At 44.4% G+C, this 18,485-nt stretch overlaps 1 protein-coding gene across 1 annotated transcript in view; it reads right to left on the bottom strand.

Moving 5' to 3' along the window:
- The window catches only part of LOC115085032, a 113,556-nt gene that overhangs the window by 44,723 nt on the left and 50,348 nt on the right, over positions 1-18,485 (bottom strand). The window contains exon 5 of the mRNA XM_029590550.1: positions 3,693-3,737. Coding sequence (XP_029446410.1) covers positions 3,693-3,737 — 45 coding nt within the window. The remainder of the gene's footprint in view (positions 1-3,692; positions 3,738-18,485) is intronic.

Raw genomic sequence — 18,485 nt, forward strand, 5'->3', positions numbered from 1 at the left:
TTTCCAAACTTGCACATAAGATAAAAATATGGAAGACCGCCTGGCCTGCAGCAAATTAGTGATAACCACCTCCAGATAACCCCATCGCCTCAGGCGCCTCCTCTCAAAAACCAAGCTGCAAACCAGAAGTAAGCTGCCTGGTCTGAAAATATGGGGCCCTGATGAAGAAGATTCTCCAGATGATTGAACCTTAGGGGCCCCTCTATAGCCATGTTGACAAGATCTGCAAACCAAGAACGCCGTGGCCACTTCAGGGCAACTAAAATCACGTGTCCCTGATGCCTCTCTATTCGCCAAATCACTTTTTCCACCAGAGACAAAGGAGAGAAGACATACAACAGCATGTTGAGAGGCCATGGCAGAACCAGAGTATCTGTGCCCTCCGCACCATACTCTCTTCTTCGGTTGAAGAACTGGGGTGCCTTCGCATCATCTCTGGTCGCCATGAGATCCATATGAGGTGAGCCCCAACGCTCGTGAATTAGAGACATTGCTGCCTGAGACAGTTCCCATTCTTCCTGGTCTAATACCTAGCGACTCAGGAAGTCAGCCTGTACATTGTCCAACCGGCGATGTGCGACACCACTCTCCTCTCCAAATGCTGTTCTGCCTAGAGGATCAATTCTTGCGCCTCCTGGGCCATTGGCCGACTCCTAGTTCCACCCTGACAGTCGATATAAACTACTGCCATTGCACTGTCCAGAACTCTCACCAGACGACCCCATAATCTTGGAAGAAAAGCAAGTAATGTGAACCACAGCGCTCTCGTCTCTAACCGATTGATAGATCAAGACACCTGTTTCTTTGACTATCTGACACACAGCTCCCCAGCCCATGAGGCTGGTATCGGTAGTGACAACCACCCAATCTGGAGCTTCCAACAGCACTCCACGTTCCAGACTGGACCGAAGTAGCTACCAGGAAAGACTGTCCCTGCCTTCCCCCCTCTAGTGGAAGAGGAATATGAAATTCCCCTGACAAATGATTCCACTGGGAGAACAGAGTCTTCTGGTAGAGGCCACAAATGCATGAATACCCAAAAGACCAACTCAAGGTTGAAGCCATGGAGCCCAGGAATTGTAAATAGTCCCAAACTGGCACACAGATGCATGCAGCATAGTCCCCAATTGCCCACTGATGCTGGAGACTGGAACCAAGATTCATCGGCACAAGAAAAAACAAGTACTGGTAGACCTGCCTGTCCTGCAATAACTCCCCACGGTCCACACGCCAGGAGCCCCAAGTTATGCCATACTCCCTGACTGGAAAAAAACCTTTTTTGTTTAAAAAAACTTTAGCCAAACAAGATGAACAAGGGAAGAACAAAAAACAAATAAATAAATACTTCCCTACATCCTTGTGGAAGGGACAGGATCACCAGCTGGTCACACCACTGCTTTGTGCAAACTGAGGGATCTGGACCACCAGATTTCAGCCCCAAATTACTTGCAGGAAGCTAAGGGTCACCAACCCCCTGCTTGTCCTGCTCGACCAGGGAGGATAACCCCATCAGGACCTTACAACTCCCTGGGAGGTTCCACTTGAAATACACTCTCTCTTCTTTCCTTCTATTCTTTCTTTTTTTTTTTAGACTGCGGTGTTTTGCACTATCTGCCATCTGCTGGAGACAGAAAAATACTGAGGGACTGCAGGTGCACACTTGGGTTATATAGCAGTTTCAATAAAACTTGATCTGTCTCCATGTGCTGGCAGGGACACAAAACCCAGGAGTCTGGACTGATCTGGGTATGCACTGGAAAGCAGCTTCTTTGTACTAGATGAGTTCTGTTTGTGTCTACTCCTCTCCCAGAGGAATTTCAAGTTGAATATAAGGTCGGACAACATAAATGCAATAAGGAAAAATAAAAAAGGTCTTGAGCCTTGGAATTGCTTTTCCCTTCCTCTCCCTTCCCTTTTCTGTGGCTTTCTATGTCACACCCTCTTGCATATGTCTACACACACACCAAAATAAGAACAAAAAGAAAATTTTCTTTCGGGTGGGTGCTGGACTGGTCTGTCAGGAGTAAAGGAAAGGAAATTAGTAGGTAAACCCAATTTCACTTTCCTTACAATCATGCAGACCAGTCCAGACCAATGAGAATATACCTGAGCAGTTCTTATCCAGGGCAGGAGTGTCCCAGGGCTGCTTGCATCATTCCTCTAGCAAATGCTGCATTCTTCTGTTCCTCAAGGTTTAGCCTACAGTGCTTTGTGAATGAATGCAGTGAAGTTCCTCAAGGTTTAGCCTACAGTGCTTTGTGAATGAATGCAGTGAAGTTCCTCAAGGTTTAGCCTACAGTGCTTTGTGAATGAATGCAGTGAAGCCCAAGTAGCTGCTTTGGAAATGTCAACTAATGAGACTGCCTCAGACTCTGCCCATGATGTTACTTGGGCCCTAGTGGAGGGTGCTATGACCCCTTCTGATACTCTCTTCCCTTTGAGTTTATATGCTGAGGCTACTGCCTTCTTAATCCACCTTGCGATAGATGTCTTTGATGGTACGTCTCCTTTACACAGCCCTGCAAATAGCACAAAAATCCTATTTGACTTTCTGAAGTGATTGGTAACCTCCAAGTATCTAAGAAGGATTTTCTTAACATCCAAGACCTTCAGTTCTCTCTTTTCCCATAAACCCTGGCAGCACCACTGCCTCATTGATAGGGAATCATGATACCACCTTGGGTAGGAAAGATGGGACCAGTCTGATTGTGACCTTCTTCTTGGAAAAGGAAAGATATGGATCTCTGTAGGACGGGGCCTGTAATTCAGAGATTCTCCTAGCTGAGCAAACTGCCACCAGAAAGAATGTCTTAAGTGTGATGTCCTTTATGGATGCCTGCTTGATTTGCTCAAAGGATGCTCACATCAGTGACCATATTTCTACCCTTCTTCATACCTGCTCCAGAGAGGGAAGTACAACCCAGTTTGTTGTGATCCTATCAACCACCTTTGGTCATTCAACTGACCAGCTGCACCACTCTTTTGCTGTGATGCCTTGGGAAATGCAGGAGCCAACTCCTGATTGCCTCAGGGACAGGGAAGAGCAGACACCACTGGCTGTCAACCCTACTGCTGATCCCCTGACTTGACCCAGGCCTACCCGGGAGGAACACAACCCACTTCCTTGGGTAGTTAACTATGAGGCCTTCCAATTTTTTTCTTCTTCTTTAGGTTTTCTTTTTTTTTTTTGGCCAAATCATCCATCTACCATCTGCTGGAGGAAGACGACTATTGATGTCTTCTTCGACTAGGCCAGGGTATACAGAGAAGCAGTGTAAAGGCAAGAATTTGGTACTCTGCCTTCATCTGTTGGTAGGAGGGGAAACATCTGCAGAACTTAAGGAAAGGGGTAACTAAGTGGATCCTTCTTTATAGTCAATTACATTTGCATTATGGACTGAAACTATTATGAGGTGATAGAGAATATGACTCACTTCAACAATATGCAGTGGCGAGTGCTTATGTATTATTACTTTTGTGACCTGACAACTTGTGGAATATTGCTAATCATAAAAGAGAACAAGTATTCCAATGTGCCATAATCCAATATCACAGAATGTGACAATTGAAATCATACTTTATCTTGCAATAGGGCTAACGACTGCACAGCAACACAATTTATTGGATTTTCTATTAAAGTTACACAAGGGAAGGAAAGTTTTACAATGCTGAAACTGGGATCATGTACTTACTGCCAGAGCGTCCTTATCTTCTTTTTCACTTCAGGGTGCATGTTACTGAAATGACAGCATTTCAGGTTATGGATACTCTTTACAGGAAAATAAAATAAAATTGAAGACAAAAAGATTCTAAACCCTGACATAACTTTATACCAGAGAGGATAACTTTCAAACAAATGCACATGGAGGCATATATGCACGTATATGGCTGCGAGCAGATCTATGCAAGTATTTTATAACCTGTGCATATGATATATGCACATTTTATAAAATTATGCATCTCTTTACCCTGCAACATATTTGTATGTAGGCTTACATGCGAATACACGTAATGCACCGAAACCATGTATATCGATGCATTGAACGTGCATACTTTTCTTAACTATTTTAAAAATATACTCATCCATATTTTATGTGCAAAAGTAAAATAGGACTTATTCGCATAAGTCCCAATTTATGCGCATAAGCCAGCCAATTTTTAAAAATGCACACAGAAATGAAATTTACCAGTTTACTGATTAGTTTACCAGTTCGTCCAGACCATCTCTAAATCATTGAGACCTTCTGGGTCTTCATCCTGAACTCCCCTCAGTTCACCCAGACCTCCTATCCAGTGAGCATTACACAATAAACAAGTTTAATATTACTTAAGCCAGTTATAAAAATACACGCGTAGGTTGGCAAATGTATGCAAATGTCTTTTACAATAGAAACTTATGCTCATGTTGGCCCCACCTCGGAATGCCCTTAGCCTTTTTAACGTGCACATATGCATGCGTGACAGTAAAAATATGCACATATTTTCGACTTTTATAAAATATGGAATATGTGAAAGATGCTACTTAACACACATAGATGCTAATTTGTATGTGCATAGTGTTTTGAAAATTCACCCCCAAGTTTGCAAATCTGGTCTGCAAGATCCATGGTGTTCTGAATCGGTAGCAGTATGCAATCATTCCCTTTTTTGTAATTAACAGTTTTACGATTTTTTGTAATACATAAACCAAAATACAAGCATAATTCACTAACAATATGACTATAAGTAACACAACAGTCATTTCTCCAGTACTAATACAGAATAATATTTTTCAACTTCATCCCCCTCTCACCCAAGCCTCAATACTCACATAGGTTGGATAAAAGTAGGAAAAACTCTGAGGATATTCAAAACGAATGTCTATATTTTGAACGAAGGACAATCACAGGTTAAAGCATTTTAAGCTCTAACCCAAATTCCTTTTGTATTATGTTATACTTCCTCCTGCCTTTCTTTCTTCCAGCTTTTAAGCTTCCCAAGTTTTTTACTCCTTGTTAAATGTAACTTTGCCTTATTCACTCCTCTTGTTAATTACTTTTATTTATTGCTTCAGTTATACCCTTGTTCTATGTAAACCGATCCGATATGGTTATTACTATGAAGGTCGGTATAAAAAAGTGTTAAAAATAAAATATTTAAAAAGTCAATCCATGTGTGAATATGAGAGAAGGAGAAGTTAATACTTACCTGATAATTTCCTTTCCTTAATGAGGGCAGGTCAATCCTCAGCAGTGGGTTATGCACCTCTGCCAGCAGATGGAGATGGAGCAAAAGCTGATGTCATGGTTATATAGTCCTGCCCCGTTATCAGCCCACCAGTATTGTCTGGAAAAACAAACTGTGGACAAAATGATTATACTTGAACATTATCATTAACAATCAACCACTCATGCTTCCAACCCAACAGGTACACTGAGCTGAGACAAAAGAAATAACATGTGCACTAAACTAAGGGGCTAGAAAAGTCACTTACGTCTTCATCAAAGAGCTGGAATCACACTCTGCAATGTTCACCCTTAAAAGGCTAACCATAATTTCAACATCAGCAGCCTAGGGTGGGTCTGGGATTGACCTGCTCTCATTAGAGGAAAGGAAATTATCAGGCAAGTAGTAATTTCTCCTTCTTCGGCATTCTGGCAGGTTAATTCCCACTAGTGGGATGTACCAAAGCTAATCCCAAAAAGGGCGGCAGGCTGCCAACGGTCCAGTCAAAACTGCCAGTGCAAATGCTGCGTCCTCCCTAGCCTGAACATCTAAGAGGTAATGCTTGGAAAAGTGTGCAAAGATGACCACGTTGCCGTTCGGCAAATCTTGGCAGGTAACAACAAATCAAGTTCCGCCCTTGTGGAATGTGTGTAACCTGTTTCAGCAAAGCAACCTCAATAGCCACATAGGCAGCTGTAATGACTTTCTTAACCCAATGGGCTATCATTGCCCGCATCATCTGTGATCCCTGTTTATCACCATCACGGAGCACAAACACGTGATCAGACTTCTGAACTGATTTAATCATCTCTAAGTACCATGGCAAATGACACTTTACATCCAAGGAACGCAAAATTCGCTACTCATTTTCATCTCTGTCCCTGTCAAAGGTGGGCAGGGAAATAGATTGATTCAAATGAAACTACTTTTGGAAAAAAGAAGGGCACAGTCCGAATCTGTACTGCTCCTAGAGTCATACACAGAAAAAGCTCCCGGCAAGAAACAGCCTGCAGTTCAGAGGCCCGGCATGCTGAACAGATTGCTACCAGAAAAACTGTCTTCAGGGTAAGCAGTCGCAAGGAAAGAGCGAAAGGTCGGACCTGCCAAGAACTCCAGTACCAGTATCTGAAGCCATAAATGGGGCGAAGATGCTTAACGCCTTTCAAGAAACAGGACACGTCGGATGAGAAGACAAAGGCCCTCCATTGACTTTCTCCCTATAACATGCAAGAGCTGCAACTTGAACTTTCAAGATGTTAAGGGCCAAGCCCTAATGCAAGCCATCCTGTAAGAATTCCAAAATCAAAGGAATATTCACCCTGAGAAGCTGAGAACCTCATTCAGAACACCACGCCTCGAAAACTCTCCAAACTCTAATAAAGGCTAGAGAAGTGGAAAATTTCCTGGCCCCGGTGTGCGCGGAGGCATGGTAGCCTGAAAAGTGCTGTTTTTGAAGAAAAAAATGGTTGAAAAACAGACGAGAAAAACAGAGGGAATTTCTGTGAAGCACCACGTGTGGCTTACTATGTAGAAAAACAAAGAGAAAAGCAAGTTTGCTTACCGTAAACAGTTTTTTTTTTTTATGATAGCAGGCTGAATTAGCCATGCTTTTTGGGTGTGCCCCCTGGTGGTTCTCTTCAGGAACTTCTTCTAGCAGCTAATTTTTGCTGCTACATGCCTGCGCGGTGCTCTTCCCGCGCAGCCAAATGGTCTCCTGCCATTTATTCCAAAGCATAGAAAGTAGAAGCATAAGAAGTAGGAGGAAGAGGAAAGAGTGTCCAGAGAGATGGGTGGGGACACATGGCTAATTCATCCTGCTATCTATGGAAAACACTGTTTATGGTAAGCAAACTTGCCTCCCCCCCCCCACCCCTGCAGATAAGCAGGGCTGAATTAGCCATGCTTTCTGGGAGATCCCCAGCTCAAGGCTTCACAGCCAAATAGTAATGCTTTGAGAGAAAGGAGGTATCAAGAGCATGTGGTGGTCCCCATCACTATTGTTTCGATAGATAGACAGTATAACAGTGTCCCTTTTTTTTTTTTTTTGCTGAGAAACCTGTTATTTCTGTGGACATCTCTCTGGGTTACTGCCACGACTTAAGATTTATTTATTTATTTATTATATATCGACATTCGATCTGAGATATCACATTGGTTTACATTCAGGTACTGTAGGTATTTCTCTAACCCCAGAGGGCTTACAATCTAAGTTTGTACCTGAGGCAATGGAGAGTAAAGTGACTTGCCCAAGGTCACAAGGAGCGACAGCGGGCGTCGAACCCTGGTCTCCTGGTTCATAGCCCACTGCTCTAACCACTAGGCTATTCCTCCTCCTTCATGGCCCATTAGGGCGTCTGATTTAGCCTGCTGATGTAGACAGTAGCGGGCTGTGAAAGTATATAGGGAGGACCACGTTGCTGATTTGCAAATATCTTGAAGAGGAACTTGTCTCAAATGGGCAATGGAAGTCATAACCACCCTGAGTTAATGGGCTTTAGCCCTTGAGGATAGAGAGACTGGTTGCTTGTCATAGCAAAAACTGATGCATTGTGTCAACCAACTAGACAGCGTGCGTTTGGACACCAGCATTCCTGGGGCATTTGGACGATAGGAAAGGAAAAGTTGCAACGTCTGCCAGGGCAGTTGGTTCTTTGTTTGTAGTAAGCCAAGGCCCTCTTACAATCCAGTGATTGCAGTAGTGACTCTTTCTGAGGCATGAGGTCTGGGAAAGAAAATTGGTAGAGTAATTATTTGGTTGAGATGGAAGGTCGAGACTACCTTAGGAACAAAGGAAGGATGAGTCGTGATAAAACTGGAGGAAAAGAGGGTAATGCACCAGTGCTTGCAATTCTCTGTCTCGCTGAGCTGATGTCATCGCAAAGAGAAACAGCACTAATTCCACCTTCTCTAATGGTTCGAAGGATGGAAACACAAGTGCTTTCTGTACAATATTGGGGTCCCATGGAACAGCGGGGGAGTGTCACTGGGGTCTGAGGCATAGGGCGACCTGCATGAAGCATGATATCAGAGGGTGTATAGAAATGGAGTCATCCTCAATCAGGGAATAGTATGCTGCAAAATAGTGTACCCTGATTGAAGATATTGCAAGGCCAGAACTGAATAGTAGGTGAAGGTACTTAAGTAGTAGGTCTGGCGAGGAACGGAATGGGTCTAGGGATTCTGTTATGCACCAACAATGGTATTGTGTCCACTTCCCAGCATAATTTTTCCTTATGGAAGGTTTTCTAGAAGCTATCAAGACCTCCTGTATGTCTTGAGTGATGGTGAGGTGACTCAGTGCCTCCCTTTCAATCTCCATGCTGACAAGTGGAGGGAGTTCTGCATGGGATGTAATAATGTTCCTTGTTCTTGTGATAGAAGGCCTGGTTCATCCTGAGTGGAATGGGTGGGCGTACAGAGAGAGATTGATCAGGTAGGCATACCAAAGTTGCTGGGCCATGCTGGGGCAATGAGAATGAGGTCAGCATTGTCCGAGATGCATTTCTGAAGTACCTGACCGATCAGAGGGAATGCATAAAGAAGGTCACTTGTCAACTGCAGGAGGAAGGCATCCTGGGTTAGCCTGTGACTGCTCCAGTGTAGGGAGCAGAATTGCGGTACTTTTGCGTTCTGTTCTGTGGCGAAGAGTCTATTAAAGGAATGCCCCAGCAGCGTAAGATGTAGGCCGTCACCTTGTCGTTGAGCTCCCATTCGGGAGGGTGGAAGAGGCGGCTGAGTCTGTCCGCCTTGAGTTTCTCGCACCCGGGAGATAAGTTCTTGAAGTTGTATTGCATGAGCTAGCGTCCATTCTAGCAGCAGTACGGATTCCTTGCAAAGAGTCCTGGAACCTGACCCTCCTTCCTTGTTTATGTAGTACATGGCGACTTGGTTGTCTGTGTAAATAATGACTGTTTTGTGTTGGAGAATCTTTGAGAAAGTGTAGACGGCATAGCGAATGGCTCTGAGTTCCAACAGATTGATTTGGTTGGTTTGTTCCTTTATCGACCATAGGCCTTGTGTCTTTAGATGTAAGACATGGACTCCCCATTCTGTCCTGGAGACGTCTGTAGTCAGTACGATCTGATGTGGTGGATGCTGGAAAGGCGCAACTGAGTTGAGAGTCATTGGGTGTAGCCACCAATTGATGTCCTTGATCATGGAACGAGTTAGGAGTATCCTTTGAGACACGTGCTGAAAACTTTGAGACCACTGGGATTTTAAGCCCCACTGGAGACATCTAACGTGTAGATGAGCATGAGGTATTATATAAGTGGCCGCTGCCATGTGACCCAAGAGGGTCAATAACTGATATGCAGTGGGATGTGGTAGATCCTTTATTGACCTGGCTAGGGATTGAAAGGTGTGAATTCTTTGTTCCGGGAGGAAGGTTTTGCAGAGTTGGGTATTGATTAGAGTTTCTGTGAACTGTATTATTTGAGATGGCTCCAGTTGAGATTTTCGTAATTGACTAATAAGCCTAGATTCTCCAGGAAGGACAGGACTTGAAGTAGCTGGCTGCGAATTAGGTCGCAATTTGAGGCTACTAGCAGTCAATCGTCGAGACAGGGGAAGAGCGTTATGCCTTCTTTGCGAACGTGGGCCATAGCTACCGCAAGGCATTTGGTAAAACCTCTCAGTGCAGAGGATAGGCCGAAGGGAAGTACTTGATATTGATAGTGTTGATTGTGAGCTTGGAAGCATAGGTAGTGCCATGAAGAAGGATGCATGGGTATGTGGGCAAAAGCATCTTTGAGGTCCTGTAAGCAGATCCAGTTCTCTGGTTTCAGGTAAGGTAGGATGTTCTTGAGAGAGGTCATCTTGAATTTCTCCTCGATGAGGAATCTGTTCAGGACTCTGAGGTCCAGGATGTGTCTCAGGCCTCCCATTTTCTTGGGTATGAGGAAGTATTGCGAATAAAATCCCCAGGACCGTTGGCAGCGGGGTACTACCCGTATAGCTTTCTGGCCAAGGAGAACATAAGAAATTGCCATGCTGGGTCAGACCAAGGGTCCATCAAGCCCAGCATACTGTTTCCAACAGAGGCCAAACCAGGCCACAAGAACCTGGCAAGTACCCAAACACTAAGAAGATCCCATGCTACTGATGCAATTAATAGCAGTGGCTATTCCCTAAGTAAATTTGACTTATCCAAACCTTTTTTGAACTCAGCTACACTAACCACATCCTCTGGCAACAAATTCCAGAGCTTAATTGTGTGTTGAGTGAAAAATAATTTTCTCCGATTAGTCTTAAATGTGCTACTTGCTAACTTCATGGAATGCCCCCTAGTCCTTCTATTATCCGAAAGTGTAAATAACCGATTCACATCTACTCATTCAAGACTTCTCATGATCTTAAAGACCTCTATCATATACCCCCTCAGCTGTTTCTTCTCCAAGCTGAATAGCCCTAACCTCTTCAGCCTTTCCTCATAGGGGAGCTGTTCCATCCCCTTCTCTGTTGCCCTTCTCTGTACCTTCTCCATCGCAACTATATCTTTTTTGAGATGCAGCGACCAGAATTGTATACAGTATTCAAGGTGCGGTCTCACCATGGAGCGATACAGAGGCATTATGACATTTTCTGTTTTATTAACCATTCCATTCCTAATAATTCCTAACATTCTGTTTGCTTTTTTGACTGCTGCAGCACATTGAGCCGACGATTTTAAAGTATTATCCATTATGATGCCTAGCTCTCTTTCTTGGGTGGTAGCTCCTAATATGGAACCTAACATCGTGTAACTATAGCATGGGTTATTTTTCTCTATATGTAACACCTTGCACTTGTCCACATTAATCTTCATCTGTCATTTGGATGCCCAGTCTTCCAGTCTTGCAAGGTCCTCCTGTAATGTATTACAATCCGCTTGTGATTTAACTACCCTGAATAATTTTGTATCATCTGCAAATTTGATAACCTCCCTCGTCGTATTCCTTTTCAGATCATTTATATATATATATTGAAAAGCACCAGTCCAAGTACAGATCCCTGAGGTACTCCACTATTTACCCTATTCCACTGAGAAAATTGACCATTTAATCCTACTCTCTGTTTCCTGTCTTTTAACCAGTTTGTAATCCACGAAAGGACATTGCCTCCTATCCCATGACATTTTAGTTTTCTTAGAAACCTCTAATGAGGGACTTTGTCAAACGCCTTCTGAAAATCCAAATACACTACACATATACTGGTTCACCTTTATCCACATGTTTATTAACCCCTTCAAAAAAATTAAGCAGATTTGTTAGACAAGACTTCCCTTGGATAAATCCATGTTGACTGTGTTCCATTAAACCATGTCTTTCTATATGCTCTACGATTTTGATCTTTAGAATAGTTTCCACTATTTTTCCCGGCACTGAAGTCAGGCTCACTGGTCTGTAGTTTCCCAGATCGCCCTTGTAGCCCTTTTTAAATATTGGGGTTACATTGGCCACCCTCCAAGTCTTCAGGTACTATGGATGATTTTAATGATAGGTTACAAATTTTAACTAATAGATCAGAAATTTCATTTTTCAGTTCCTTCAGTACCCTAGGATGCATACCATCTGGTCCAGGTGATTTGCCCGATCTCCTGCAAGAGAAGAGGATCGGTGGTCCCTCGGGAAGGAATTACATCTGGTAATGGGGAAAGCATATTGAAATTCAGATGATAGCCATTCCAGATGATGCTGAGGACTTAACGATCTGATGTAATTTGTTCCCATGCTGATGCAAAATGAATCAGCCTCCTACAATTTGTGGCAGCTGTCGCTTCGGAAGGATCAAAAAAGCCCTGGAATTTTTGGAGCAGGGTTTGGGGTTGGCTTGGGCGTACACTGTGTTCAGGGTCTGCCCCGTTGAGGTTCTGTTTGGGGTGGCTGAGTTCTCTGGGCAACGTAGGAAGGAGGGTGGTATGAAGGGTACGGCCTATAAGAGTGCCGTGGATAGAAAGGCCTTCTGTAGGATGGGTAATAACATCTGGAGGCCGATGGATCCTGGAAGGTAAGAGAGGATACCGCCACACTTTGTCCTTTAAGTTGTGATATAGTCTCACGAAGCTTATCACCAAATAAATTATCTCCCTTACAGGGGATATCAGCGAGCTTGTCATGGACATCCTTGCGAATTGTGCTTGCTTGTAACCAGGCTATGCATCTTGCGGCAATTGCGGCTGCAGATGTGCGGGCCGATATGTCGAAGGCCTCAGACAGTGCATAACAGGTGATGTGAGCCCTCTCCTAAATCATTCAGCCATCGCCTACGCTGGTCTGACCCAGATGGTTGGTCCTCAGAAGATTTAAAACATTGTAGACTCATAGGTATTGCGTGATATAAAATTGGTGCTGTTGCACCGTGGCATTTAACTTTGATCCTTGGAACACCTTTTGCCCAAAGTCGTCTAGGTAACAATTGTCTTTGTCTGGCAGGGTATTTGAATATAAAAGTGTCTTCCTGGCCTTTTTCATGGCTGACTCTACGACAATGGAAGCATGTGGAAGCTGTACTGCGGCAAACTGATTAGATTTTCGCATTCTAAATTTCAGCTCAGTCTTCCTAGAAATGGTGGGCATGGAGAAAGGGGTCTCCCAGGCTTTGTCCATGACCGCTTTGAGCACTAAGTGAGACAGAAGTGCTGTAGGTTCAGCTGGAGTGTCAAATATCTTGAGAAGGTCGTGCACCTCCGATCGTTTATCTGGGATCTTCTTGGTTTCAAGGTTTAATACGGAGCCCAGTTTTTCAAGAAATCTAGAGTAAGTTAGATCTTTGGGTGGAGATGTTGGCTCCAACGACCCACCCAGGGGGTCAGAAGGTATGCCTGTGGAAGAGTAGGGAGATGGTGGCAAAGGAGTTTCCGGCTGGTCTAAAGATGGGCTGCCCTGAGGACTCAGCTGTTGATGATCCAAGTGCTGAGAAGGAGGTGTCGAGCGATTCGTGTTCACTCCAGAGATACTGGAGGGGGACCTAGGGTGTTGAGCATGGACCCCCGAATCAAAGAAGGTCTGGAGGAGACTGGTGATTTGGGAGAAAGTTTGTGAGGCTACTCCCTGAAGTTCCTTGGGAGGTCTAGTAGTTCTTTTCTTCTTTAGAGGGGGAGAGGCCTGTAAGAACACTCTGAGAAGAATGTCTGGAGGAGGAAGACCTTTTCCTGGTGCAACATGACCAATCATCATGAAGAGCAGAGGCAGAGGAAGAAGGGGGTAGATGGTGAGGTTGGGAATCCTCCTCTAGACCTGCTGAATAGTCAAAGTAGTATGGGTAATAGTAGAGAAGATACTCGCTTGGGACTCTGAGGTGTTCAGTGTTTTTTATGTACCGATGCCTCAGGAGCCATGTGGTGGGTCTTCCTTTTTACCTTGCCCTGTTTTTGCATTGGTGTATCACCCAATGCACCCCGATGCACCAGGTGCGTCGGTAGCTGCGTCAGTGTCAGGAGCGTCAAGGAATCTGCGCCGTGTGTTGGATGAGTTGGTGGAGGTCGTGCGTCGACCAAAGTTCAGCGCTCTGGATCTCTGTCTTGGCTCAATGCATCCCCTTGCGCTGATGGCGGTCTTCCCGACGGCAATGACATCACAGCCCCAGGAAGAGCTGGACGTCGGGGCTTTATGGATCTGCTTGGAAGATGGTTGCCCGATGTTATTTTCACCGTCCCTTATCCTCTGTGCGGAGGAGGGCTGAAGGGAGGAGGGTCTCTTTGTGTCCCTCAGTCTATTGGATTCCTGGCTGGGGAAGACTGGGTGGAACTTTGTGGGGTATAGGACTCCGATGTATCCCGGGCACGCTCCCTCAAGTGTGCTATTTTTGCGGCCTGTTGTCATTGGGCCCTGGGAGACCTCTTCCCACAATCATGGCAGGCCGCCATGTCATGGTTGGGCCCGAGGCATAAATAGGTTTTATGTCTGTCCGTGGCGGATATAATTTTGCCACAACAGCAAAACTTAAAACCGGGGGGCCTTCAGGACCATATTTAGCACTGAAAAGTGCTGTTTGGGGCTCTCAGGTGAGAGGAAAGAAGAAAAAGGCAGGAGCAGGAAGAAGTTGCGTCCGAATCGCGCGGGAGGAAAAAAATGAAACTGGCAGGAGACCGTGTGGCTGTGCAGGAAGAGCACCGCGCAGGCATGTAGCAGCCAAAACTTAGCTGCTAGAAGAAGTTCCCGCTGAGACACGCCAGGGTGTGCTCCCATAAAGCATGGTTAATTTAGCCCTGCTTATCTGCGGAAAAAGATGGTGAAAGGCAGAACAGCCGTGCAGCTGCACAGAGCACAACTCTAGTGGACGTCCCAGACCAGACAGCATGGCTAATTCAGCTTGCTTATCAATGGGAAAATTATAAGGCATATTAAAATAATAAATATGTGTAATACATAATATTGCAGTGATTAAAACATAATAATAAAATAATACAGAGGGGGCGCTCTCGAGCAGCGCACAAAATGGCCGCCCACTGCTAGAGCTCCGAGCACCCTCGCTCCATTATTCATATTTTGGACGAACCGACCCATTATTTTTTTGGTGCAATAAGGTTTTGTTTCATACTAATCATGGCTGCGAGCAAAACGGGGAAAATTGAAGCCGCTTTCGCCTCCGCTGCCGGCACAAAGCGCCAGAAACAGGATCCTCCGACCCCGGATAAGGTAAACGCTGCAAAAAATATGGCGTCGGCGGAACTGGTACTAGCGGAGCTAAAACAATTAAAGGACATGCTCCAACTAAATATAGAAACCACTACAGCTGTGCGCTCTGACTTACAAACCTTATCAACCCGCATGGATGGGTTTCAAACACGGCTCGATGATACAGAAACGCAGGTATCTTCTCTCCTTCTCACCACTGCGTCACTCCCCGGCCTAGCAAAAGACATGGCGCAGCTTAAGAGTGAAGTTGAAGATCTTTCTAATAGGAACCGCCGCAATAACATACGGATCCTGGGGATACCAGAGGGTCAGGAAGGTAATGATCTCCTTGTGTTTTTGGAGACACTAATACCAGCGTGTTTAAAAATATCTTTCGAACCTCCCTTGGAATTGGAACGCGCCCATCGCATTCCTTCTAGGCCTCTCACAAATTCTAAATACCCTAGGCCTATCATTTTCAAAGTTTTGAGATACCCCCAGGTCCTCCAAATCTTCAATGCGGCTCGGACTACCGCTCCTATAACTTATCAAGGCTCCAATATTTTGTTTATTCCGGACCTTGCCAAAACTACTGCGGCTAGACGCAAACTTTTATTGGGCATGCGACCGCGTTTACAAGCGGTGGGAGCGAGATATGGACTTCTCTATCCGGCCCAAATGAAGGTCACCCATAATAATCGTACCAAGATCTTTCAGGATCTTCAAGAATTGGATGTTTTTCTAACCTCTTGTGATGCTGCGTCATCTATGGTAACCTGAACGCTTTGATACAGCCTGTTGTTTTCATCTAGGTGGCTGGCATATTGGTGTACCCGACCAGTGGGTCACCACTCAGACTGGTCAAATGTTCTCATTTGCTGGGATTTGTCTGATTATTGTTCTATCTACTATTTTGGATTGCCCTTATTTTTCTTTTTACATGGACCCCGCTCAGGTACATGGTGACGTAAATGCTTCATGTTCCTAATGGAGCGAGGGATGTGGGCTGCTTTTTGGCCTGCCTTGAGGCTCATTTTCTCTTTTCAAGAGACAGTGTGTATTAACACTGTCCCCTATTGCATTGAACTGAGGTCCCTTTATACAGTAGAAATGGGACATCGTTCTGTTTTGTTTTTACTTCTAATTTTTTTCTTCTTTTATATGTCTTTTTTCTCCAAGAGGATATCATTTTTCTTTTCTTACAAGATGCCTGTTAACTGCACCCGAGAGGCTTATAGTGAGGACACTTATGGACTTTCTCCATTTTATCATCTATGATGGCGTCCAAAATCTCCTCATTCAAACTAGTCTCTTTAAATGTCAACGGTTTCTCGCACCCAATCAAGCGGCGGAAAATCCTTACATATCTGCAATCGTTAAAAACGGACATTGCTCTGTTGCAAGAGACGCAATTATCGGCTGCGGAATCGCTTAAACTTAAGCAGCAGTGGGTAGGACATGTCTACTACAGTTCTGCTGTCAAGAAAAAAAGGGGCACCGCTATTCTTATCAATAAGAAACTTGCAGTCTCGGTTTCTGAGCAACTATCGGACCCAGACGGTCGCTGGAACCTTATTCATCTCACCATACAAGATGAGGAATTTATTCTTCTGAACATATATGCTCCTAATATTGATGATCCAAAATTTTTCCAGGACGTTTTTGGCAACCTATTAAAGATTGCTGCAGTCCCATACATAATTGGTGGCGATTTCAACCAGCCTATGGACCCCATCTTAGATAGGAAATCAGAGGTGCGACCTTCTGCTTCTAAAGCAACTAGGGCCCTACAACATCTTCTTTCCACTTATGGGCTTGTGGAACCTTGGCGTCTGCTCAATCCTACTGGAAGAGATTTTACTTTCTTCTCACCGCCTCACTCTTCATACTCACGTATAGACTTTTTTCTACTAAATAAATCTCTCATGCCCCGGATTATGGATGTCACTATTCATTCCATCCTCGTCTCTGATCATGCGGCAGTCTCCTTAACTTGTGATTTAACTTACCCTGCACTGGTCCACAGGCAATGGCGTTTCAATTCAGCTCTCCTGGAGGATCCAGAATTCAAACCTTTACTGGAGCAACAGATAAAGGAATATTTCCAGCTTAATTCTACTCACGATGTGTCTGCTGCTACCCTTTGGGAGGCATTTAAAGCAACGATTCGGGGAGGCATCATCAGTTTCTCTATTCGGCGAGCCAAACGGCTTAAAGCTGAGTTGCTCTCCCTTCAACGACGAGTGGCTTCTTTGGAATCGGAGCATATCCGACTCTCAACAGCAACTTCTCTTACGGCTTTAATTCAAGCAAGGTACCAGTATAACCATTTGCTTAGTTCTCAAGTTCAATTGCACATTTCTCATTCCAAGGCACAGTACTACGCTGGAAATAACAAATGCGGTCATCTCCTAGCTTCTTACCCAAAGAAGAAGTCAGAAAACAAACGTATTACCAAGATCCTCTCTCTGTCTCACACTCCCCTAACTCAGGATTCTGATATTCTACAAGCTTTCAGCGACTTTTATGCCACTTTATATCAATCTGAAGTTTCTCCGACAGCTGATATGTTTCAAGCCTTCTTCTCCAATCTTGGACACACCACCTTAACTCCGGTACAAATGGAACAATTGGATCTGCCTATTACTACTGCAGAGATTACATCCGCCATTCACTCCCTGGCCCCAAAGAAGGCGCCTGGCCCAGACGGGTTTACTGCGGATTTCTACCAGTCCTTCCAGGACATTCTTACTCCGCATCTTTTTGATTATTTTTCTGCTTTTCTCCTTAATGAGACATCTGCTACTTCTTTTTCTCAAGCCTGTGTCGTGGTGCTTCCAAAGCCGGGAAGAGATGATACCAATTTAGCAAATTACCGTCCCATTTCCCTATTAAATACGGATTATAAAATATTCACGAAAATACTGGCTACTCGGCTATCTAAGTTTATGGGCCTTTTGGTTGACCCCGACCAATCAGGTTTTATCAAAGATCGCCTGATCTTCAATAATACTAGGCTTTTTCTTCATATACAGCAACTGGCTTTCTCCTCCTCTACACCCGTGGTGGCAGTCTCATTAGACGCTGAGAAAGCCTTTGATCGTGTCGAGTGGCCTTTTTTATTTGCTGCTTTGCATTGGTATGGTATAGGCCCCATGTTTTAAAATTGGATTAAATATCTGTATACCGCCCCACAAGCTTACCTTTATCTCAATCAGCAAAAATTTCCCATTTTCTCCCTTCACAGGGGTACGAGGCAGGGTTGCCCCCTGTCGCCGTTACTCTTCAACCTGGCTTTGGAACCACTACTTCTAGCTATTAGACAATCTAATGTTATTCAAGGTATAACAGTTGGCTCTATTGAATTTAAACTCTCAGCGTATGCCGACGATGTATTGTTATTTTTGCGAGAACCGGAAAGCTCACTCCCTCACCTTTTTGACCTAATCTCCACTTACTCGTCACTATCGGGATACAAAGTTAATTGGCATAAAACGGATTTACTACCGCTTAATGTTTTGGCCTCCACCTTGGACTATACGAGTCTACCAGTGCAAACAAAATCCTCGAAACTTAAATACCTAGGAGTCTATTTTTTTATGGACCCACAGGAGACGGTACTACACAGTGAATTGAATATATTACGTTCCCTTCAAGATCTTATGACAAGATGGTCTCCCCTCC

Source organism: Rhinatrema bivittatum, chromosome 2, assembly GCF_901001135.1.
Source record: "Rhinatrema bivittatum chromosome 2, aRhiBiv1.1, whole genome shotgun sequence".
NCBI classification, from domain to species: domain Eukaryota; kingdom Metazoa; phylum Chordata; class Amphibia; order Gymnophiona; family Rhinatrematidae; genus Rhinatrema; species Rhinatrema bivittatum.